At 37.6% G+C, this 24,851-nt stretch overlaps 1 protein-coding gene across 9 annotated transcripts in view; it reads left to right on the top strand.

The window, feature by feature from the left end:
• ARHGEF3 (Rho guanine nucleotide exchange factor 3) overlaps nt 1-24,851 on the top strand; it is a 153,372-nt gene that overhangs the window by 118,235 nt on the left and 10,286 nt on the right. For 7 of the 9 annotated variants that reach the window (XM_068907578.1, XM_068907580.1, XM_068907583.1 and 4 more), the window contains 6 exons: nt 11,077-11,184; nt 18,499-18,669; nt 21,426-21,488; nt 21,815-21,911; nt 22,007-22,083; nt 23,675-23,932. In XM_068907578.1, coding sequence (XP_068763679.1) covers nt 11,077-11,184; nt 18,499-18,669; nt 21,426-21,488; nt 21,815-21,911; nt 22,007-22,083; nt 23,675-23,932 — 774 coding nt within the window. The other 2 variants (XM_009688220.2, XM_068907582.1) reach the window with 2 other exon arrangements.

Below are 24,851 nucleotides of genomic sequence, written 5' to 3' on the forward strand. Positions count from 1 at the left end.
GACTTCATATGCTGACCAGAATAATGACTTGTTCAGAGTAATTATGATTAAGAACACCATGAGATCAGACATAGTTTTACTAAGGCTGACTTCCAGTAATTAACTGATGCATTTTTTTTGTTTTGTTTTGTTTTGATGGGTATGTACCATCGAATGGGAATGAAAATCTGAATGTGGCTAAAAAGGAACAGAAAACCGAAAAGTTAATTTCAAGAGAAGTCAGTGGTGTTCTTCACTGACCATCAGTGTTTGGTTTGTTGCATTTCCTTTTTACATCTTAACAGTTATATGATATTTGCCTCTGTGAAAACCACAAAACTTTTTACTTATCAAAGGTAAACAAAATGGAAAAGCAAGATGCTTGGTCCCAGGATCACTGGATTACTGTAGGACTTAGTGTATGTAAATACTGAACTAGTCCTCTGTCTTAATATAGATTTTAAAAAAAGAGTATGTCTGTAATATTGTTTAACTTTAATGTTTTTGTTTTTACCATTTCCGTTTAACCTTTTATTGATCACAAGAAATCCAGTAATATAATATAGTGGAAGTCTCTGAAATATTGAACTCCTCCTCCTTGTAAATTCTTAATCTAATTTGCAGTTACTCTATTTAACAAATGCTACATGGAAAAAAAAAATTATGCAATTAATACAGTACATTTGAAAAAAAAGTAGTTGTGAAACAGTGAGTTTATTTGAAATTGCGTCATTCATGTATGGGAATATCAGCATGGTTAAGTTGAAACTTAATGCCCACGATAGGACTATGAAAACTTTTGAGTATCTTGAGCAACATCAAAGTAAACGGTCCTTTTAGTTAAGGACAGAAAAAGTACAGTTAGAAGAAGCCGAAGTTCAAGAGCTGTTCAAGAAGTTCAAGATGTACTCTCACTATTTTGACAAGGAGCTCCCTCAAAAACGTCTTCCTTAACTTGTAATAAATCTGATATCCCTTAAGGCTTGTATGTTTACAGAGAGAAGACATTTAAGATTGGGATTAGCTTTCTCATTTAGACACAAATGTTTGTCATAACCACAAACAAGGAGAGGAGACAGCTTTGCTTAGCTATCCAAATGCTGCTAGAAAATCCATACTAGAAAAAGATTTTCCTTCTTAAACCTCCAGTTCTTCCACTTGTACGATTTTGTGTAAATAAAAAGGAGATGAGGACTGGATTCTGTGGTAAAATGAGGTATCTATTTCTCAGATAACTATTAACAACTATTTGTGCAATCTTTAACCATTCCAAACATGTTTTCTTCTCCACGCTCTCTAAGTTTTACGCTCCCACCTCCCAAAAGACCTAAACTAATAGAACAACTTCAATGTCACAGGAACGAGGTCATGCGTTCTTCAGAGTAAAAATGTTCTCCTATTCCAGTGTGCAGGATCCAACGTAATGCTTCCCCACCTTGCTTTAGTGTTTGAGGTCTACTGTGTACCTCACTGAAGTTAGCTTTGAGGGACATATTAAACAGCAATTGTAGCAAAGAATTTTCATGTACTGCTGGCACAGCCTTTTATACATTATGTGTTAGCACCTAAGTCAACTAAACCTAGTGATATAAAGAGTTTATAAAAACTTTTTGTTGTTAAGTGTTGGAAGCTTTCAACAGTGAAGCAGTACCCTTAAGTTGCTCAGAGAAGCCTGTGAAAAAGCAGGAATATCAGTATCAGAAAAGAAGTGCGACTTGCCAGATTTTTTGTTTACCTTGGGAGAAGGCGATTTTTTCACTGCATCATGAACATACTTTGTCACCTGTGGAATTTCTGTTACCGTTTTTCTTGTAGCTGTGTTCATAGCAGCTCCACATTGTTTAAAAAAAATCATTTTGTGACTGTACTTTTTGAATAAGCAAAATAAATCTATTCTGAACTCGTATTAGCAAGCTTAGTTCTTGTGTCATTGCACAGGCATAAACTGCTTCATCTGCACAGCTATCCTGTGGGGTAGGAGAGTTTTACTGTCTCTGCCGGGAAGGGCAGGAGGTGGAAATGGAGGTGAAATAGATCTAGTTCAAGATCGCTGGGGCAGCAAGGGGCAGAGCGAGAACTGGAGCAGAGACTTCCTTGTTGTAAGCCTCAGGCTTAGCTTGAAACTTTGCTGTTTTGCATTGATTGTATCACAATCTAACTGAAATTATGGGACAGTTATTGGGACAATTGTATGTTTTAAAGTGGAACAGTAGCACAGAATTCCCTCCTACTTCCAGTATGTTATAGTTTATTCAGCATCTCCTTACATCTTAGATCTAGGAATGAGAGCTGGTCACAGTCTGGCCTTGTTGTCTCCTAATATCCTGACTTATTAATGTGCAGAGGAATGTCTAGGATGCCTCGTGCTCGGGACCGTGTTTAATTCAGCAAGCAAGTGGCAACAGCGGGGGAGTACGTGAAGGCTGACCCAAAGGCCTCTAGGTCAAGACACTAACAGGAGGAACGGTCATGGCGCCAGAAGGAGAGGAGCCAAAAGATTTTGTGATAAATTGCAAGTCATGAATGTTTTTTAATCTTCATGAAAGTTTATGTTGTTATCTCTCCATTTTTAATGAAAAGTCAGCGAGTTGCAGTCTTGGTATGCTTCAGGTAACTGTAGTCTCGCGTGCGATCGTTGCAGTGAGCTAAGCACAGAAACGTGTGAAACCACCGCGCTTGGAACTGCTGAGCTGTTCTGCCTAACAGCAATTTGAAACAAACAGCTTGCTTTTATATTGTGATTTAGTAACTCACTGTACGATGTCTGTTTGTTTACGGGCACTCCAGCTTCATGTCCAGTTTCTTCCTGAATGGAAGAGGTCTTTTGCAAGTAGTCTGCACAAGCAGTTTTTAATGAGAGGAAATTCAGAATTTAATCAACTCCACATTAGTTGTCTGGGTTTCTCAGATTTTCTGTTACTCATGTTAATTCACCTTACTTTGTAGGTTTTTCCGTTAATTTGCCTTCATTTCCTTACTGCTGGTAGAGTTATTGGTATCTGGATGTTGGAGAGAAATGAGTTTTCAGCTGAGGTGGCTGGAGGCAACTTGTCCTTTTGCTGCTGACACTTTAGTGGTTCCATCTAGCATGTGGCAGTCGAGATCCGAGCCCTTCAGGGTGGGGACTAATAACGGTGGCCTCTTTGTGGGAAGAAGCTAGTCTTTGATGAAACACATAATGCAATGATATGATGCACACTTCAGTTTATTTTCTTCACCTGGGGATTCTTCACCACTTTTCTATGAGACTTTTAATTGCACTCAGCTATCATTTTGGATCCACCTCCTTATAATAGTACAATTAAGTGTGTCCATTTTTTGCTGTATTTGCTGACTGTATTTGTGGAGACTGGCAGAGGAGGAGTAACAGAGCTCTTCCTTGCCCCCACCTGAGAGCTCGAGTGGTAGAACTTGTCGTTTTGACAGAAAGTTCAGAAGTTGTGTCACTGATTACCAGCCTTCATTGATTGCTCAAGTTGCCTTTATGTCTCAATTTGCTTCAGTTCTTTAGTAACTTCTTGCTTTGCTGGTACTGTGATGTCTCTCCCAGGATTTAGGATGGTTTTTTGTGAATGATTATAGTTCTATATTGCACTAGATAACTATACTTTGAGCTCAGACTCATCTACTTTATTTTTCTTGACCATGACCCGCAATTCTAGATGAGTGAATATTCATGAATTTCCTAGTCAGAATATTTCTAAGATATCATGAAGCAAAGGCAAACTTTCTGCCTTTTCAAGTATTAAAAACAAGGTCTCGGTTAGCAGCAGTAGCCCCTGGGAATGTTGTGCTGGCCCAGAGATTGCTCCAGCTCGGTAAGAGCAGCCAATCAGCGGTTTTGTTACAGCATTATTTTCCCACATCACTTGTTATCCTGGCTGGATCTTACTTATTATCTTGTAGTTAGCTAACCTGCTTCTGCTTATTATGGAGCATAATCCTTTCCACAAGGAAAAACTAGTTCTAGATTTGCCTCTTTCTGAAGATGCAAAAAGTCCGAGATGCGTTGCCTAATTTATTTTTAGGTTGTCTGTTGTATTAAGAGACTCTGGTGTAACATGCATTCTTTTTTATTTTAACCTTTTTCTTGATTGTCTTTTTTTTTGTTTGTTTGTTTTTTATCCTACTGAAGATTAAATATTGATAACATCCTGTGGAACAGAGCTTGAATAAGATTTTTTATTAAACTCGATGTTTTGGGGGCATTTATTAGAACTGTTTAATCCTAGGCCAATTTAACTAGTAGCAGTCTAATAATGTTGGGCTTCCTGCCATCACAAATGTTGACTTACCCATATAAAGTTGACTAAAAACTATTAACTTTTAAAGTGTAGGAGAATGGAAATTTAGCCAGTAGTGTGAAGCCTGAAACAGAGCGGTTCTGTTTTAGTTTTCTGGCACTGCTTGTGGATTATGTTTGGAAAAAAAGTTACTGTACAGTTTCAATTTATAGGGTCTTCCATTTATTACACTGTTAACTCTTTTAAGTCTAATTTCAATTAAAACATTTTGCACTAATGAATGTTCCCATAGAACAGTATTAATACTCTGGATACCTGTTTTTTTAGGTTTACAAATCGAGAACGTATTAAAAGGAAAAGAATAACCAGCATATTTTTTGATAAAATGTGAAGTTAGCCACTGGAAATCCAGAATTATTACTCTGAACAGTCATTTCAGAACTTGTTGGTTCTGTGATTTTTTTTTTTTTAATTCTAGTAAGATGGACGCTAAAAAGTTAAGGAAGTTTTAGCAAGCATTGCTAATTTCAGCTATTTTGTATGTGAATTGAGGGAATTTTAGGTTGCTTTTGAAGGTAATTGGGATGAATTTTAATATTCTAACATGCTAAGTTCCTGTAGAAGTTTTCAGTTACTGCTTATTTTCTGGGTTGGCTTAAAATTCCTGCAAGTCGATTTTGTTGGGTTTGATTTTAAAAATAGTCAGAAAAATTAACACAGTATAGTCACAGGGGTGCTGCACACAGGCTGAAGACAAAAGCGTAATGTCCCCTCAGGGAAATATTTTCCCTTGTTTGTCAAAATCGGCACCAGTTCGCTGACATGTAGTCTGTTGTTGAAACTGCTGATAAGAGATGGCGTAGTCAGGTGGAAAAACAATTATACTAGCAGTGCACATATACTTGCTTTTACTGTTCTCTGGGAGGAAATCAGTGGCTACACTGGTCAAAAAGCGTAGAACGAAAGAACTTTGAAATGAGGTACTAAAGCAAATGAAGACCTATTACATGGCACCTAGCCTGCTACTGTGTTCTTCAGTATGTGTTATCCAGGCCATTGTTTCTTTGCAGACAATAAGAAGGGAATCTGGCCTAGCTCTTTTTGTCTCCTTTCCTTTTGTTTGATAGAAAATTAAAATCAGTCTTTTGCTAGAGTAATTTATCCATGAAAGTGTGATAATTAAGCAGTGGGTGGTCTTGTGCAATGACACTGTATAGAAAATTAATCAATATTATTAAATGAATTTAACATGCTCTGACAGGAAGGCACCTTGAACTTTGGGGAGATTCCATTCTTTACATTTACTAGTAATAGAGTCATTTTGCTTTGTGGATGAAGAGCGTAAGAAGTCTTAGCCTCTTTCCCTAGATTCCCCCTAGCTATTCATATCTATGTATTATGTTATTGGATATAATATATCCAATTATTAGGTGCTGGTTTCACTAATGGAGGAAAAACAATAACATCAACTTAGCTGTCAATAAATTGCAGCTAATGTAAGTGCCTAATCCTTCAAAGGATCTTTGCTTTAACATGCTTTAGTTTGTGTTGAATGCTTAGTGTGCCCCCAGGAATGGCTGACACCCATTCAGGCTTTTAAACAGTGATCTGTATGTATTAGATGGAGCTGAAAAAATGACACCAATATTATCTTTTTGTCAAGATGCCATTGTTTTGAAATGACCTTATCACAGTTTTTAAAAGCAGCACTTGCATTCAGTTGCACAGGGAAAAGAAATGACTTGCGTTTTACTGAAGAAGGAGTTGGCAGAAGTTATTCTATTGCATCCCGGTAGAACTATAGCTGAAACCACTTGCTGTATATATTTCCCAGCTGTCCAACAGCAGAATACTAGTTTCTGGAGATTTTAAGGTTATACGTTAAAAGCTAGAATTTTCCCTTCTTATTCAGCAGTTGAAGCAATTAAGGTTAGAGTTTAATACATAGAAGATACTAGAAATACAAATGCAAACGTACGTAGGATCTACAAAATAAATTACAGTGAAGAAGCAGTTCTAGAGCATTGGGTCCTCTGTGCCAAGTTAGACTGGTGTGACATGACATCTTTAAACTAGCTTCTTAGCTAATAGTTTCCTTTTTTAATTCTATGATTTTGACTGATTATGCCATTGTGGTTATTCTAATCTTCCTTCCTATGAATTCCCCAGAAAAGTATGTGATATAAATATACTCTTGCAGAAGGATGTAGCAGCTGTTTGAAATGTCCACTGTATATTTTCCAGAACCATCCAGATTTTGGACACACAGACTTGCTTATTTTTCCATTTGTTGAGTTTCAAGAGTTCTTTTTGAAGATGTATATATACACAATCTTTTCCAGCTTTTATTCTCTGCTCACTGGATTCAAATATGCAAATCTTTCTGAAGTCATCTCGAGTTCAAATATGCAACTCCCTCCAAAAGCCATCTGCTCTTTGTTGTAGCCTAGTCAGGTATTAATTTGACTTCGCTTGACTGTTTAGCCTTTGAAGTTTCTGCACTCATGTTTCCCTCAGCTTTATTTAGCCTTATATCAAATTTAAAGCACTGTTAGATTAACATCACTTGTTCACATATACCAGCTCTACATTTTGGAAACTTTGCCAAACTGTAGTCTGGATCTTTTGTTTTCTGACTTACTTCCCTTACTGTTTTAGGAAGCCTTCATGACTCTGAAAATACAGTTGCAACATTTAGTTTGATTTCAAAACTCTGAAATGCTTTTTTAAATACCAATAATAAATTTAAAAGGTCAGGCAAACCATTCTAACTCCTGAATTTTCTCTGTCATAACCTGGCACAGTTCCCAGTCTGGATAGGTAATAGTTTGTTGCAAGTGGGTCCAGCCACTAAATCCCTAAATGCCGTCTGTGTCTAAGTTCCCTGAACTGGCGGAGAGGGGTGGGAAAGAGGGAGGAAGGATTGATGACTTTGGCTATCTCTGATTCTTTGGCATACGCTCAGAGGTGCAGATCTTGAGTCTAATGTTCGTTCTTCCTGGAGAATATGTCCCTTCTGGAGCCTCTTTGTGCTGGACAGACACTAGAATCACACAGTTCTTCTGAGCTCCTATGTGCTTAGATTCATACCCAAAAAGATTTCATGGTTGTGGGACCTCCAGTTAACTAGAAGACCAGATATTGTCAGAGACAGTATAGCAGTAAAATAAGGAACACATGTATTATGAATTCCTAACCACAAGCAGTTTATTCTTAAAAAAAAGAGAGAGAGAGAGAGAGAGAGAGAGATTTTGGAAGCAGCATCTGGAATACAATTCCATGATCTTACTGGACTAATGTGCAAGTCCAGTTCTGCTTTACCCCGAGACACTGAGCAGAATCTGTTCACAGACATTTGTCTTTCCAAGAACAGAGCCCTTGGTTGGAAAACAACCATCTGTTTGAAACTCACTCTCCGTCTGTACGTTTGCTAGTGGAATTTTTCCCTGTCCAGACCATTGGCCTTAGTAGTCTGTTCAACTTCTGTGTGTCACTGGATTGGAGAAGCCATGCGGATAGCTGGAGAAGCAGAATCGATGTGGATGATGCAACAGGAATACTGTGACACTCCTACAAGAGTGGCTAAGTTCCAGTATGTCTAACTTACAGTTCTAGAATTGCTGTGGTAGCTTATATTTTCAGTGTAGAGTCAAAGCCTGACCTGCACAAACTTTATCATTCTGCTACGAAGGGCCGTTCAGTGTTGAGCGCTCTCAGTGTTAGACTTCTCTGAAGGAGATGAAACCTGAAATGTTAAGGTTAGATGTATTTCCACTTACAGCGAGGTATCTTAATGGAACATATTTTTTCTAATGCAGGGTGAAAATCACATTAGGAGTATTCAGAAAGCTTTTCCCATAATTAAGAGCTTCAGACCAACAAGCTTTTTATTTTCAGACCTAAATAAGTCTTCTGAAATTACTGATTCATTATCTTAAATAATTGTATTGGAAAGATTTCAGTAATAATGCTGATCTCTCTTAATAAGATTGAATTCCTCGTTTGAACTACATGTACTAGTTTGAATTCTGATCAGATTGTTCAGGGTGACATCTGAATGGATGATGCACTAGATGAGGAAGACAGAATAGGAAGTCGTGGTAGAAGGGAAAGGACCTTTGAAAGCATGCCTTCGCACAACATGTTAGCTAACTTTCTTCAGCTGCTGGAAGAGCCTGGCTAGGAGAAAGCAGAGGTTTCAGAGATTCTTTGGGCTCTCTAAGCTAAAAAAAAAAAAAAAGGGGGGGGGGGAGGATCATACTTCTTTTCTTCCCTTCTTCCTTGCTCTCCAGGGGAAAAAAGGTGACTTTCCTTCTTTTTACTTTGGCTAATTTTTTCCAGGGTTATTTGATGCTGTGCATCAATTTTCACAGCTGCCGGAGGCTTATGTGCCCCACACAGCAGAGCAAATTAGCTCCCGGTCTGAGTGCTTAGACTGCAGGCTTTGTGCAGACTTTAATGAACTTCAGCTGCAGGCACACAGCGAGTATATGGAAGTATTCAAATGAGGATAGGCTCATTTCACACCTTGTGCCATTCATGCTTAGGTTCAAACACTACTCGGGAAGATTCATTCAGGTTTTTTGCAGTGCACTTGAATGAAATGCTGCAGAGATGCAGTGAAATATGCAGTGAATATTAAATTTTGTAACTTAATTTGTTTTCAGTAGGCTTCACAGAAAATTACCTAAATGCTTCTGGGCTCATAGTTTTGTTAAGAGTTAGGCTGAAAGACTGTGTTTGTGCAGAGCTAGGAACAGATCACAATATCTGTGTAAAAGGTCCTTCAGACTGGGGAGTTTTTAACTTTCAAACAAAGTATGACTATGAAGCATAGCTCAGATCGTACTTTACGTCGGTTTTGTCTTTTGACCAAAGACCATACACCTAGCAAAGTTACGAGATAATGGAAGGGATACAGCAGTAGAGAGGGGAATTCTTTCTGACAGTCCCCTTCTCCCTGGTCTCTGGAAGGTTCATACAGCCTTCAACACCAGATTTTGCTTTAGTCGTGTTGGAGATAATACTCACGCCCAAATAAGCTCTGCTGCTAATACAGAGCACAAGCTGCTAGCAAAAGCCGTGCTGCTGGCAGAAGAGCGACTGACTGCCTCGCTGCCTGGCGCTTCGTGTCTGCTCGCTGCAGTGCAGCGTGATCGGTAGCAAGCAGGCTGAGCGCTGGCATGGTGGTTGTGCGGCAGGGCTGGCGTCCTGAGTAATCATAAAAAAGCAGCAGCTGATGACTGAGCAGTTAGAGAGGACTTACGGTGGAAGCTCAAAGGTTTTGGTGGGGGGCGGGGGGGGGGGAATGAGATAAGTATGCTGGTGGTGCTGCAATGACGTAAAAAAAAATACTCCATCAAAAACCTGTGTCAAAGAGATGGTTGCTGAAAAGGAAGGAATATGAATTGCAGTGCACTTGCAGTGATGAAGATAAGGGTGCAGCTTGATTTAGGCTGCTAAAATGCCTTAATGCTAGCTTTCGTGTGTGGAAGAATACATTATTTTTTCTACAGGGTTTAACACTTTGTCCCTCATTTCAGGAGACATTTATGGACTTCCAAGTCTGCCTGCTGAGAAGTAAATTAAATATGTAGCTGCTTCTCACCTTTCCTCTGTTGCTGTACTAGTGGAAGAGAATTGTTCTTGCCAGTAATGCAGATCACGGTCGTTGCTGCTGAGGTGGTTTTTTTTTTTTTTTCTGTTTTTTCTGTTGGTACCAGAGAAGATGACAAATCTGCATTATTTCCGGAAGGATTTGGATCTCTGAACAAAAGGATAGTAGACACGATGCATTTTCTTAAAGATATGTCTAGGAAATTGGAGGCATAGGAAGCCTACACAAACTTTATAAGCATGGCTGAAAAAGAAAGATGAACTGCTTTAGGATCTCCTTGAAATATGATGTTGGATGGGTTTTTTAACTTCACTTGGAAGGTTTGGCTCTTTTTCTGTCAAAAGTTGCCTTTTGCATGTGCTGTTCAAGATCCGTTAAATGTCAGATGGAGGTTAGGAAGCCAAGGGTAACTGTTCTATTTTTATGTATTTATAATAGCTTTTTTCTTGTGTTATGATATTTGTTTATATTTTTATCTGCAGAACAATTGGCATATTATTGTATTATATTGAGGTGCTTATGTATTACTAAAAGGGAGCATAATAGCAGTTAAATGGTTTTTTTCATAAATACTTTTAGTTGAATGTTTTATGGTATATTTTTGTTTATTCCAATTTTGCTTTCTATTTTATGCAAAAATAAAATGTGTGTAAAAATGTCACTAATATATTCATCTGCCTTTATATATAGTTATGTTCCATAGGAACACTCAAAGGACAATTACAAATAGAGGTTTCTGTCTAAATTGTATTTTCTGGAAAGAAATACAGCTAACTGAATATAGAATCATGTGCTGATGGTGCCAGAAAGCAAAGAAATATATTGATTTTTTCTTTTTTAAAGTATTCCTTTCAATGACCAAATTATCGTAACATGCATTAGCTGCAGAGCACTGCTGAAAAACTCTATTTTAAAACTGAGTTAGTGTAATAACATGTTTTTGTCTTTCTTTACCCTTCTCTCTTCCCCTGCTCCCAGCCATGTCGATTTCTCCCCGAATACATGGTATTTCAACCGTTTCCAGGATCTGTATGTAGCAACCAGAAGTCATCTGTCATTGTCAGCATGAGAAACTGCCGTTGTTTATTTACTACCCTAATTTTTTTAATGCTTTCTTGGAAAAATCAGCAAAACTGGCAGCAGTGTTTATCTGATTACGCTCATGCTCTATCTTTCTCTATTTCTTTTCCTCTCCCCCCCCCCCCCCCCCCACCTCTATTCCTCCCCCTAATGCAGGAACCGAGCACCAAACGAGTCAAGCCTCTTTCTAGAGTCACATCACTAGCAAGCCTCATTCCTCCTGTGCGGGCCACTCCATTGAAGCGGTTCGGCCAGACACTTCAGGTGATAACAGTAAATGTATTGCTGTTTTAAACTGCATTTCAGCAAGGGGAATACGTGAATACTTGCAATTTCTTCCAGGGTTGTCCTTTTCCAATCATTCTGCTCATGCTCGCAGGTATGGGAATGTGCGCACGTGTGCACGCGCATACACATACACACAGTGTATATTGTTGATGTTTTACATATGTTTAATTAAGCAACAACAACGAAAGTATTCCTCATGCCCGCTTTCAGGAAAAGGTGCAGTGATAACGGAGAGAGGGTTGTACGGGCAAAGAGAAGTGCTGTTGTTAAAACTGGTAATTGCCGTAACTGCCATGAGATGGTTTTTATTTCTTACTCTCTACTACAGCTGCATTCCCGGTATTGTGATTGTCAGACAGGCCAGTCAGGCATCAGCAGGCTTTTAAAAATTAGTATTTCTTCTTTTTTTCCTAGCTGAAATGCAATTTATAGTTATATTTCAAATAAACAAAGCCTCTGGCGCTACTGTAATGCAATGAACAGGTTAGATAACTTCGACTGCAGAGTCAATCAACTTCTAACTCAAGACTTTCACTTCAAAAACCACTTCTCTGTCTGCATAATTCATGTTTTGTAACTACCAGGAAGAAAGCTGTTACACCAATAGCGTATTGAAGTTATTGTATTAAAGGAGTATGACAATGGCTATGTAAATTTTGATGAAAAACATAACTTTTCCATGGTATGTTCTGTTAATTTTGTTTGTTTTCTTTATGTTATTTATGGTATAACTAGTAATATCGGACTGCTGAATTTCTTTCTGTATTGTGAACTTTGACCTTACTTGAACAGAAGGTTTAGTCACCAGTTGTAAAAAGTCATTTTCCAAAGCTGATTATGAAAATAATAGAGGAAGCAAATTTGAAATGCAATTTAGAAATTAAATCGTTTTGTAGTTTCAATTTCCTTATTAAGTGCATAATATTTAATATACTTAGAGACTAACGGAACTAGAGTTTGTGTAGTATTTCGTGTGTTCAGACCTGGAGACTTCAAGACATTTGTGGGCTCCACTCCTGTTGATTATGACGGGTGCAGAACAGGGGCTCAAGTACTGCTGTGGGTCTGGCCTAGAAAGCTTTGAAACATTGCACTGTTTCCTCTTTAAAACAATGCAAGTAAGAAGGCTTGTGTAAAATCTAAAGAGAATTATGTAACAAGATTATTTTCTCTGAAGAGAGGAAATACAAAAATATCTTGAATTTATTAAGAAGGTTACTTAACCAAAATTAGCTCAGTCGGTGCATTACTAATGTTATCATTAATCAAGGAGGAAAAAAAATAGAACTTCTTTACAGCTAGGAATCTTAAGACAAAACATATAAAGGCATGAAAACGTGCTCTGTAGCCGTAGCTTATCTAGCAAACCGATATTGCAGGGTTTGCTTAAGGTGGCGTTTCCTGCGTTCTGTCGCGGCGGTCGTGCAAGCGCGGCCATCTCCTTAGGGAAGCCTGAACTGCCCTCAGACTGTGCTTGATCCAGAAGGTATATGGTAGCGTGACTGGAGCAGAGATGCCTGTGTTCCCTGGGGTGTATAAATCTCCTCCACAGTCTGCCTGTAAGGAAAAATTGGCCTGACTCTGAAAGGAGAGGACTGCTTTAGTTCCAGTTGCGAGGAGTGTGGAAAGGGAATTAATTTTTGGCTAAACCGCTTCTGAGCACGGCACTTCCCTTTTCACAGCCTTAAACAGCTGTTGTGCTCGTTTCAGTACCTACGCCGTCCTGTAGTGAGTGCCTTTGACACTGGCTTGTCCGACACAATGCTGTGTTCAATAAAGTTTGACTGAGACTATCAGAAACAAACTGTGCTTTCATGCATAAGCAGCTTCCCTAGATGCTGGTGAGAGCTACGTAAGTGTGTGTCGGGCAAGTTTTGACAAAAACAGGAGTGGCTGGAAAGGGTGGCTTTGTTGCAAGTCCTGTTGTTAGGAGCATTTCTATCTCGCTCTGATTTTTCCTGTTGATTTTAAGAATGTGTTTTAATCGACCATCTGCTTCTAAGCAGATTAAACTGTGATGTTATTCAAACCATCTCCTCTAAGTAACTGATGTTCTTGAAGGCGCTGTGATGAGAAATGGACCTGTATGTTCTCCAGGTGCTAGGTCTGGATCCACTGCCGAGTGATGAATGCTGGCCGTGTCTCTCAAGTCTGCCTTCATGACAGTCTGCAAATTGATTTTTTTTTTTATTTTATCCACAGCAATAGAACAGGGAAGAAGAATGACCTTACTTTTTCTGCTCAGGTGCCCTATTTGGAATTACTTAAAACATTCTGTCAAGCTGCATACTGCCCCTCTGTGTAAACGCTTTGCTGTTATTTTTTACTTTATTATGTACTGACAGGACTATCATGGTGCCCTGTGGAACAATGTAGACTGGGATTTTTTTTTTCATTTCATAATACGCGCAAATTAAAAGCAAACGAAGTGATGATTTTTCTCACTGGATGAATTTCTAGTACGTTATATCTCTGTTGCTAAGATATTGCAGTCAAAAGCCATGTTTCTTCTTGGATTGCTGCTGGATTTTCTGTATCTGTTAAATGAAGAAAACTGCTATCATCAAAACAAAATCCAAAATAAAACTTTCTTTGCCTGGAAGAAAACAAAACCAAACCAAGAGAACATCCAACCCAAAAGACCACTCCAACAGCATCAGTGAAAAAAACCTGGGTTTCTTTTATGGGATTTTATACAAAACCTTCTTATACAGTTCTTTCTCAATGAAAAATTTGTGTAAGACAAGAAAAAGTTCATTGCGCATAATTTTCCTTAGCTCTGCAAATGTCATTTCCATTTTATATTAATGGACTTTCTGCATGCAGGTCGAGGAGGATATACCTCTGTACCCGAGATCTATGTGGTGTTTCTTTTAACATATATTCTGTAACTGCTGATGTTTTGCATGTTTTATTGGTTATAGAAATATTTGATTTTTTTTGTGTATCTTGTCTCTTACTGTTATTACTATTTTGCACATTACTGTCAGTACTTTCCACAGATATCAAGTAACAAAATACATGAAGTCTTTCTAGCCTTCTGGGTTTTTTTTTTTTTGTTTTCGACTATTTATAGTCACTGTGTTTCTCTCATTTAGAGCACTGTACATTAACTGACTAAAATAATGTTGTAAGCTTCATCTTTGACAGAGTGAGTCTGTCTGTACATCTGCAGGATACCAAAAACTAAGCAGGTATAGTTACTTATTTATCTCCCTGGAAAAACATTCTATTTCATAGCTGCATTTTCAGTCTACATCAACCTAGACTAATGACTGAAGATCTAATTTCTACTTAGTCTTATTCACAGCCATGCTATTCAGCGTAAAAGCTGAAAATAGGTTGAGAAAATGAACTCCAGCTAACACTGAAGACAGAAATTAAAGTCTGGCTAGCTTCCAGTGCAACCTGAGTTTTCATCAGTATATCTTGAGTTTAAATATGGAGTCCAAATTATTTTTATCTCTTTTAGGACACCACAAAATTCTAAGAATCCTTGAGAAGAAGGCTCCTTTTAACATCAGTTCTGAATGCTGGGACTTTGATCTGTAGGTCCCTTTTTGCAGGACATAAAGCTGTTTGCTTTACTGCAGCTGAAATTACAGTTTGTTTATTGCATGATCTAATATCAGTAACACACGGACCCTTCATAGTAACAGTCCTGTATTAACCTGTGGAAGTTATTGCAGCCAGATAAATATAGTAAACAAAAATCAGGGGTTTTAGCCTCATTCTCCGCCAGTCCTCTAATTTTGAAACTATATGAAAATGTTAATAACCCTAGACTTTGTTAAGGGACATAGTTTTTTAATCAGTACCCTGAGCATGTATTTTAAGGAGACCATAACTAATAAAACATTTTTAAGAGACTGAAAACATAGAAATGCTGTTTTGCCTTTTCTGCAGTTCCTGAATAGGCTTCCATCACACCCCTGATTTCTCCTACGTGGCAAGTGCCAATCAAGGGTACCATCAGACTATGTTTAAACTTGTTTTTTAAAAATTGCTCTCAGAACGTAAATTTAGATCTCTCATCCACTAAATTCCAATGGTTCTTTTTACTTGGGGGAAAATGGGTTAAACAAAAGAATTGAGATGGTTACAGTGATGTTGTAAATTTATCTTAGGCTATCAGAGAATGTTATTGAATGCATTTATTTATTTATTTAGGCTTATATATTAAGTTTATGCCTCTGACATTCTGCTCTATTACAGCATTAAAGATTCAAGTCCACTTGACTCTCAAGTGACACAGTATTAATATTAGCAATAAATAATGTTTCCCTGGTAAGGCATTAGTTTGTCTCTTCTTACAAGCCAATTTGCAGAACATATAGGCAAAAGAGGAGAAGACAGTATATTAAAATAAGCTTGAATTCCACACAGAAGTGTGTGATTCTTTTTCTAATTAAGATTTCAGTATACCAGGTCAGGTCAGTAACTGCTTTGCCTTTGCTGTAGTGTATGAAACAAGGAAACATGTAAGACAAACCGCTCACTCTTGAAGTGAGCTTTGTTCTCATCATTAAATAACACCTCACAGCTTTTCTGTCCTTTTTCTCTAGCTATTTTTACTAATAGTGTTATTTGCAAATATTCTCAATTCACCATTCCTTACTAATTTTAGGCAAGGTTTATTTTGTTTGATAATTCAAAGGCCACTCTACAAGCGAAATCAGTTAAATATGAGGTGCTTACTGTGTCTAGATAGCAGAGGTGCTAAGTAAGCAAGCAGGATTTTGGGGAATTTGGTTTCCTTTTGAGTCTCTTGGCCTTTTTGTGCCCCTTCTTTGCAGCAGTAGACAGTACAGGGCTGTAGAGAAGAGTACGAATCATTCTGATGCAATGCAAAGGAGCTTAGGTTATTGCTATCAGTGGACATGAAAGCTTACTTCTCCGAGCACACTGAAGGTAATTTTAGTTTATTATTAAACCTTACATATGGGTGCATGTTGTTTTATAACATGGTACATGACTTTTTGTTAAAAGGTTTCAAGATCAAGATATTTACGTTAAAGACAGGTCTATCTGATGCTTTTCGTTATAAGTACTGTCTTCATTCAACATGAAACATTCCTTTAAAAAATCACCACCACCAACAAAGGAGCTGTGTACTGGAGGATATACGTGGGCATGCACGGAAGGGGTTCCCCACCTTGGGTCATGGAGTGACAACTATGCTGCTTAGCTGCATTCTCCTAGTTGGTGATTTGTGGATGCAAAACACCTGCCTCTTCTTTCCTCCAGATCTGTCTATTTGCATGTGAAAATAATTGGTTCCATGATTCATCTGTTACAACAAGAGCAAATTAAGCATGTAATTTCATGTGCGTTTCTTTATCTTCTTAAATCTTTGAAGGAAGACAAGCACCTGATTTGCAAAGTTTTGGAAGGCTGGGGTGTGTGTGTGTGTGTGTGTGTATGTATGTATATATATGTATGGATATACATTTTAGGGGTTTGTCAGTTACCAAGTAGGACTCAAAATGTCTTCTGTTTAAAAAAGACAGATTTTATTTATGTAATATGTCTTCTGATATTTTAAAAACATTGCATTTACAGGTGTTGTTTGCACTCCATGAATTCTTATCTTTGGAGAAGAATTTCAACTATTTTGCTTTGTACATGCTGATTGCAACCTGGAAATGCAGAGAATTTGTGTGTTTTAAATGCTCTTACCTAAGGCGAATGAAAGAGGACTGTGCTATGTAAGACAGGTTTTAAATAAGAACAGAAATGTAGAGTATTCCAACAGTCTGAGGCATTTCAGAGGTAGGACCTGAAGAAGCAGCCTCTGATTTTAAAGAAGCAAAAAAGGAATCTTTTGAAAATAGCACAGTGAGAGCATGAAGTATCCATCTTTAGCCTGAACTCTTACTGAGAGTCCGCAGGCAAATGGAAGTGACAATTCCCAAGTCTTACTTAAAATAGGACTCTCTTCTATTGAAGTTGAAGACTAAGCCACATAACAGATACAGAAGTAATGGAACCCATCATCTGAGTTCAGAGGCTACAGAAGAGTTAGTAAATGTGCTGCAATAATTTCAATATTAGTGTTTTGTCATTTGTTATCTGCTAGCACTGATTATGTCTAGCACGTTTTCTTTAAGTGCTAAGAAAAAGGAAGAGCAAGTGGTGTGAAATGAGTATGGGTTGTCATAAACATTAAAAACTGAATAGTGGGATACTTTTTCTTTAAAGAGAGCATGATCATTCTTCTCTTTTCAGTCATATCCATTTCACACATTTCTATGTGAATTAGTTTTTTTGCTCTGAAGATACATCTGAAGAGGCACGAAGTTTTCAGTTTAAACATTTTCTTCACGTATGAAAATTAGTTTGGTCAGGCATAACATTAGAGCACTAAAAATTTAATCCTGCTTATGGTTTTATCTGGAATAGTGTTACCATTTCAATCTTTCATGACTCTAAAGGCCTAAGAAAAAATTTTGCTGCTGTCAGGTAGCGTGATACTTAAAAGGTAAGAGGAGAGATGGTTTTGAAGGACAGTCTCCCTTTATGAACCCTCTTTCTGCCCAGCTGAGGAAGCATTTTGTTCTAAGACTATTAATATTTCATGTAATGCAGCTTTTCATCTGATATCCTCAAGACAGGACCTATTGTACAGACATCTCTGACCACCTCTCCTCCCCCCCTCCCCACCCCCCACCCCAATCCAAAAGAAACAAAAACCCCAATGGTAACTGTGATAAGCAAGTTGGACTCTACAGTTAATACACAAGATGAGTTTATCCACCAAATTTTGCTACACTGGCTTTTGGAATTTTCTGTATAACAGCTGAATCTTTCTTCCAAAAAGAACCCAAATTGCTCCTACTAATTTTATCTCTGGAACTTGTATTAAATTGTAAAGTGTTAAGTATTAGGAATATAATGAAGTGGATATGTGTTATGCCTGAATTATTCCTGTCTGACTGTTTACCAAATAGAAACTTGATTTCTTTGCTCAGTTAAGTTGGTGTATCTTACCATTCTGCCATTATCTCAGTAGCTCATTTGTGTTGCGTGGTATATGAATGCATTGTTTAGTTTTACATATGTTGAGAACAGGACATAGACATGGGTCACTGCAGGAATGAAATTACTGGCCTTCCAGAAAGATGTGTTAAAATAACTTTTCTTACATTCCCAGTACTAAACATAGCTATAATATCACACAAAGAACTAATTAGTTCATTGTACTGAATTATGTATATGTATACCTTATTTTGAAATGTGTAATGTGAAACTTTTCTAACGATAACAATTTTATCTTCTATGTATTACTAGCGCTCTATCAGTTTCCGAAGCGACACCCGCCCAGATTTGTTCAGTCCACGACCATGGTCTCGAAATATGCCTCCCGCTAACACAAAGCGAAGAGACAGCAAGCTGTGGAGTGAAACCTTTGATGTTTGTGTCAATCCCATGCTTACATCTAAAGAAATCAAGCGCCAAGAGGTATGATTTTGTTTGCCACAAATTTCATATTTGAAAGTCATCTTTAAAGTGTGGAGTTGGGCAGTGCTAGTAGGTGTTAGGACAGCACTTGAAACTTTCCTGAAAGCAAAGAGAACATCACCACCTCCAGTAGAACCGGGATTCCATCCCTAAGCATTATAATTCAAGTTACTAGGTTAGATTGAGATATATATATATGTATATATATATATATTTTTTTTTTTTTAAATAAGCACATCGTATTTCCATAGTAAATGTAAAGTTACTAAGATGCATCGTACCATGATTGACTGCATGTATGTACGTGTTCTGTATGACAGTTTCTGTTGTGATTGGTGGAGGCTGATATGTTTGATGTTCCATTTTGTTGTTCTAGTAACGATATTTTAGCATGCTGTTTCAGGACCAGCTATTCATGAGCTGATATGTACTCACAGAGAAGCGCAGTCATTACCTCAGTAGGAAAGAGTGTTTTTGGAGGAAGTTTTTAGTGCTAGAAAGATGAAATGATGATCGTAAGATGTATCTTCCAAAGCAAAACAAACAAACAAAAAGTCAGTCATCTTATTAATGTGTTTTACAAGACAAATTCTAAATAGTTCATCTAACAGTCAATGGCAAAGCTCCCACTGAAATCAGTAAGAGAAGTGTGTTCTAATGACTGGGTTAAATTATCTTTTCATCACAGAAACCCTCTGTCCAAGTGAGGTAGACAAAAGAGGTAGAAATTCTACATCATAAGCTTATTGATGCGTTGTAGATCCATTTACACAGAAGTACTTCAGGACCTTATTACTAAGTTATATACATTATCATTGAGGCAGTCCTATTGCCTTTAAATGACTGGAAATCTATGTATCAAGGACTTTTAAGGTCTACAGAAATTTTCTGGAGTATCAGCAAAATTTATAACAATCTCCCCCAGAACACTTCAGGGACCATTAGTCAGAAATCAAACAGTAACATCAGGCATTTCTCTTGCAGATTTTAACACTGCGCAAGAATTCATAGGAAATAGCTTTTAACATTGAGAAATTTAAAAGCAGCTTATTGAAAAATAAACCATGGAAACGTTGCATAGCATAACATTCATTATTGTCTGAGGGCAGACGCCGGACCCTTCTTCATACAGCCTAACTAGATGAGCTATATTCAGGGGAGTTTTACGTGAGGGTTCTGCTTCATGTTGGTTCTTGCGCTGCCTGCCTCGAGAGAACAGCTAAATCATTTCCCATCGTGTGCTAAATACACTAGCAGCTGTGACTTGCATGTCCTCTTATCTTTTCTTGAAAAGAATAAGAAATGTGTAGAGGAGGGTTTTTTCCTGGAATTTTTATGCTAAAAGAACAACTGTGGCGCTCTGTTTGTTCTTGAGCATACATGGTGGTTGTTTGAGTTCATTCATGATCTTGAACAGTCCTCCTTCAGCACAGAGGAGCAGTATTTTTATTGTGGAAGTTATTGTTTCACCAGAGGAATTGTTGATCCCAATCTGCACTCTGAAACCTTAGTTGACCTTTAAATTACCAGGTGTCCAGGCCACTGCGTGCCTTGAAGATAAGCCTGAGACTTTCGAAGAGGCCAGCTGAAGAATTTAAGTAGAACTTGCATGTTTTTAGGAGGTCATTGTAGTCAGCACAGCATAACTTTAACGTGTTGGCAATAGCAAGTTTTACCGAGGAGCTCTGTTCAAGTATTGAACACTAGCTGGAAACTCCTAAGCATTAGTGGCGATATGGCCAAATATATCGCGTTGTTATAGCGCAGCTGTGAGATGAGTGAAGCCAGGTCATCTTTCACACACAGGGGATAGATAGCCGGATCAAACCAGAAGTAGTGAAAGCCTGTTATATGGGAAAGGAGTATCCTGCACGCTCGGGGAACAGCAGTGAAATTGCACAGCTGATGATATTTCAATCTCGTGGTTGCCATGGTGGTTCTGTGGTTGCTGTCCGTTAACTCACACTATGGCAAGCCTTGCATGTATGCGTGTTATTGAACGAAGAGATTTTGCACTGTAGACGTCCTCTCGTGAGGTGTGAAGGTTTAAATCTTTGATGGTAGTATTAATAATTCTGACTGACCAAAACGTTCCAAGTACCTGCTCCCAGTTCAGAACGAAATTAGGTAGTAAGTAAATGGAATGCTGTTTTGGTAAGATAGTGTATTAGGGTGGTGTTTATTTTTAATCCATCAGATTTAATGTCTCAAATCTTCAAGAGAAGTAGGTGACACTCACAGAAAGTTCAGTAGAGGCTTGCTTTTATAACAGAATGAAATGGTACCAAAACAAGAGTGCTTACTACCAAAGAAATGTTCTAATGAAGGTTTGTCTTTTGGCCTGTTAGACAACCTGGAAACGTTGCCACTTTGTTTATCAAAACGAAACACAACAAGCTTCTATGCAAATGTATAAACCGTATATATTTTTTTAAACTAAAGTAGTTAAGATATAGTTGAGCCAAAATATAATGCTAAAGATAGCTCCCTGCTCTGGAAACAAATCACTCTGAAAAATTCACTACTTTGGCTAATTCAGATAAGTATTTTATGAGCAATCTGGCAGGGCAATGTTCTTAAAGGTACTGCACATGATTCTGTCTCTATCAAATCAAGCCACATTTTATTCCTGCAAGTAGATTTAGGAGAGAAATTCTGCTAAACAGTATTGACAGCTGTTCAAAATATACTATCAACTTTTAAAGTTGAGTACTGTTTGAATAAAGATATTTTATAATATTTATGTCTTTTTACAGGCTATCTTTGAACTTTCCCAGGGAGAAGAAGACTTGATAGAAGATCTCAAGCTAGCAAAAAAGGTCTGTGCTTAAAAATAAACACTCTCTTCCTCTTCACTATTCAGTTGTTCATATCACTTTTAAAATAGGCATTTCTTTTTCTAATTCCTAAGACAGGAAGAGAAACAAAAAAGCATTTTTTTTCCTGCTCTTTCTGAAACACTTAATTGTGGTGCTTTAACTTTTAAAAATATTAACCAGAAAGCTTAAGATAAGCTTATGAAACTTTAAATTATCTTCAGCTATTTGTATGTTTTTAATTATGGAGAGCTTTAAATGTTATTTCTGATTTTTTTTCCGCTACCCATCATATATTAATTGTGGAACTTGTGCTTTTTTCTTGGCAGGCATATCATGACCCTATGCTTAAACTTTCCATCATGACGGAGCAAGAGTTGAACCAAATTTTTGGAACATTGGACTCTTTAATTCCTCTACATGAAGGTAAAACTCTATTCTTTGTCTGCTTTGTTATTCCATATGGGTTTATAGTCATCTGGTACAGGAAGTGAGGTTTCTCTTTTTTTAATTGTCATTAGATCTTCTAAGGCGGCTTCAAGAAGTCAGGAAGCCTGATGGATCAACAGAACACGTTGGCCATATCCTTGTGGGTTGGGTAAGGCAGATTTTCTCATCAATTTCAGTTTTGATCTGTAACGTAGTTCTTACATTTATCAAGCAATTTTCTTTCTATATCTAACATAACATTTCAAAAACATATTTCCAATGCATTTTTAAAAGGTAAGAGCAACTGTTCAGACGTAATGAAATGTCTTCTCTTTTGGAGGATTTTCCATGAAAAGTTTTAGACTAGGATGTGATTTTTAAAGCTCCAGCTATTCAGGAGATAAGCGGTTTTTAATTGGCCTAAATAAAAATCAAGGGCCAGACTTCAGAGCTACTCTGAAGTTTATCATTTAAGGATCTTCCCCTATTTGTATCCTGGTTTCCTAGGGAAATGAAGCTTACACAGCGTGTAAGTGCCTCCTGCATTTTTGAATGTCATTCTGTTCCAGGCAAGTTTATAGAGAGTTAATGCTCTCAAAGATATTAATTTCCTACAAGTTTGTGAAAATAGGCAGTGACAGGAGAGAGATGCTATTGCTGCCCCACTGAAGAAAAAGTTGCTAAGTTCTCCGCTTAATAGCAACCAACACCATAAACACTGAAAAACAGATTTAATTGGTTTGTTAATAAAACTACTCATTATATGAAAAAATAATTTTTGAAGGATTTAGAAATATGAAAAATTTATTCTGTGGACTACGTAAGTAATTAAATTTAGCAGGAAAAATGGGTCCTGCAATTTTTGAGAGATTAGATAATAACATATTTAACAGCTCATTGTGAAACACTGGCCTATTGTAAAGGCAAGAAGCATGCATGACTGCTAGTACGTAATGCATATAGTTAATACTAGCTGGTAAATGTCAGAAAAGATCTCTGATTTTCTTTGCATAAAGTAATTTTACTTTCTGGCGTGTTTGAACACAACTGAACTTCTCTTGGACCAAATATATCTGAGTCTAATTTCCTCTATAGAAGATTTTACACATACTTGTAAGTATAGCAGTTCTGGTAAAAGGATACATTGTTCCAGTGAACATATAAGCTAGCGTATTTTTCCGCACTACAAGCATGGTTCTTCTGTCTTCGTTTGGTAAAGTTTCTTGAGGGCAACATAGAGATTTGACCAAGTAGAGACTTTCAAGGTCAGCTTCAATAACCTAGCAACTATTCAGTCAGCTGTTGCAGTTCCTTTAACCAATGAGGCAAGTATAAGTTAGTCAGAATAACTCAGTGTTGCTCATTGCAGCATGTAACTGCTGTTTTCTTTGGAGTCGCACAAATAACTACTATGTTTAAAATCCTAGGTTAAATTTATGTTTTGATGGCAAAATGTTGTCCTTATTTCTGCAAGCTGGATGAGACATATGCTATTTTATACAATAAATCTAATTGTATGGAGATGCTTCTATATTTCTAATCAAACAGGAGGATCTATTTGATCAGCTTATTGCTATCTAAAACTGGACAAGTCTTACCTTTGTAAACCAGCATATGCTGGAAATGTTATCGTCAATTAACTGTAGATAATTCTCCAGAATGGAGACTCTTAGCAGAAGTTCTAACAGCCTGAGTCACTTGGAACCTTCTATATAGCAAACTTTTGCTTCAGTTGCAGAATACTTTGTTCCTTTCCTCAGCTTCCTTGCCTAAACTCCTACGACAGCTACTGCAGCAATCAAGTAGCAGCTAAAGCTTTATTGGATCACAAGAAACAAGATCACAGAGTGCAGGATTTCCTACAGCGCTGCTTGGAGTCTCCTTTTAGTCGCAAGCTGGACCTTTGGAATTTCCTTGACATCCCGAGAAGCCGTTTGGTTAAATACCCCTTACTGCTCAGAGAGATTTTGAGGCATACACCAAATGATCATCCAGATCAACAGCACCTTGAAGAAGCTGTGAGTTTCTGCTTTTTATGAGATTTACAGCACATTAATTAAGCTGATTAATGAATTCAGGGACACTGCATAGAATATGGAAAGGCTAATACATTTATGAACAGTTGAAACTAATGCATGAAACGTCTAGCTCCCCTCCGCCAATTAAATCCTATTTCAGTAGCAAAGTCATACCAAAAATGTGGGGGAGGTGGGGGTGTTTTCCACAGCTCTTGTCCAGCCCTTGTCCGTCTCATGTTTATCTGTCAGTGTCATCTTCCATTGTAATCTAAATTGGGTAATACAGAGATTTCTTTCTAGGTTTTAGATGGTTTAGGTAAGTTTTACTCTCTGGCTTGAGTCCTTAAATGACCTCTGAATCTAGATTAAATATCATCTGCAGAAGTGTTGCTGAAGTTGGCCTTCGTTCTGTTTCTTATTCTGAATAGCTTTCTGCTATCTGAAGTAAAAATGGGAAAAAAATCCAAGGTTTTAAATTTTTTTTTTATTACTGGAAAGGGACTCAATTCAGATATTCTGACAGCTTTCCAAGATTTCTGTTCCCTTTCCCATATGTATAATCGAGTAATCCAGTGTGCACATGCTCACGTGCACACACACACACACACACACACACACACACACACACACACACACACACAGAGAGAGAGAGAGAGAGAGAGAGAGAGAAATGTGTATCTGGGAGTAAATGCCTTTGCCTTAAACTACCTTTTTTCTTTGAAGAAAGCCTCATTAAAAATCTATAGCAGGTTTCTTTCAAGCACACTCCTAAATGAATGACTAAGTAAGTATCATCAGTAGCCTAGTACTTTTGAATAGTGTTAAACTTTAAATAGAACTGAATTTCATTAATATTTTGAGGCCAAAATTTATGATTTGCCTAGATTTAAGTAGTTCACAGATTCTAGCCTTTCTTCAC

Source organism: Struthio camelus, chromosome 14 (genome assembly GCF_040807025.1).
Source record: "Struthio camelus isolate bStrCam1 chromosome 14, bStrCam1.hap1, whole genome shotgun sequence".
In the NCBI taxonomy this organism is placed as follows: domain Eukaryota; kingdom Metazoa; phylum Chordata; class Aves; order Struthioniformes; family Struthionidae; genus Struthio; species Struthio camelus.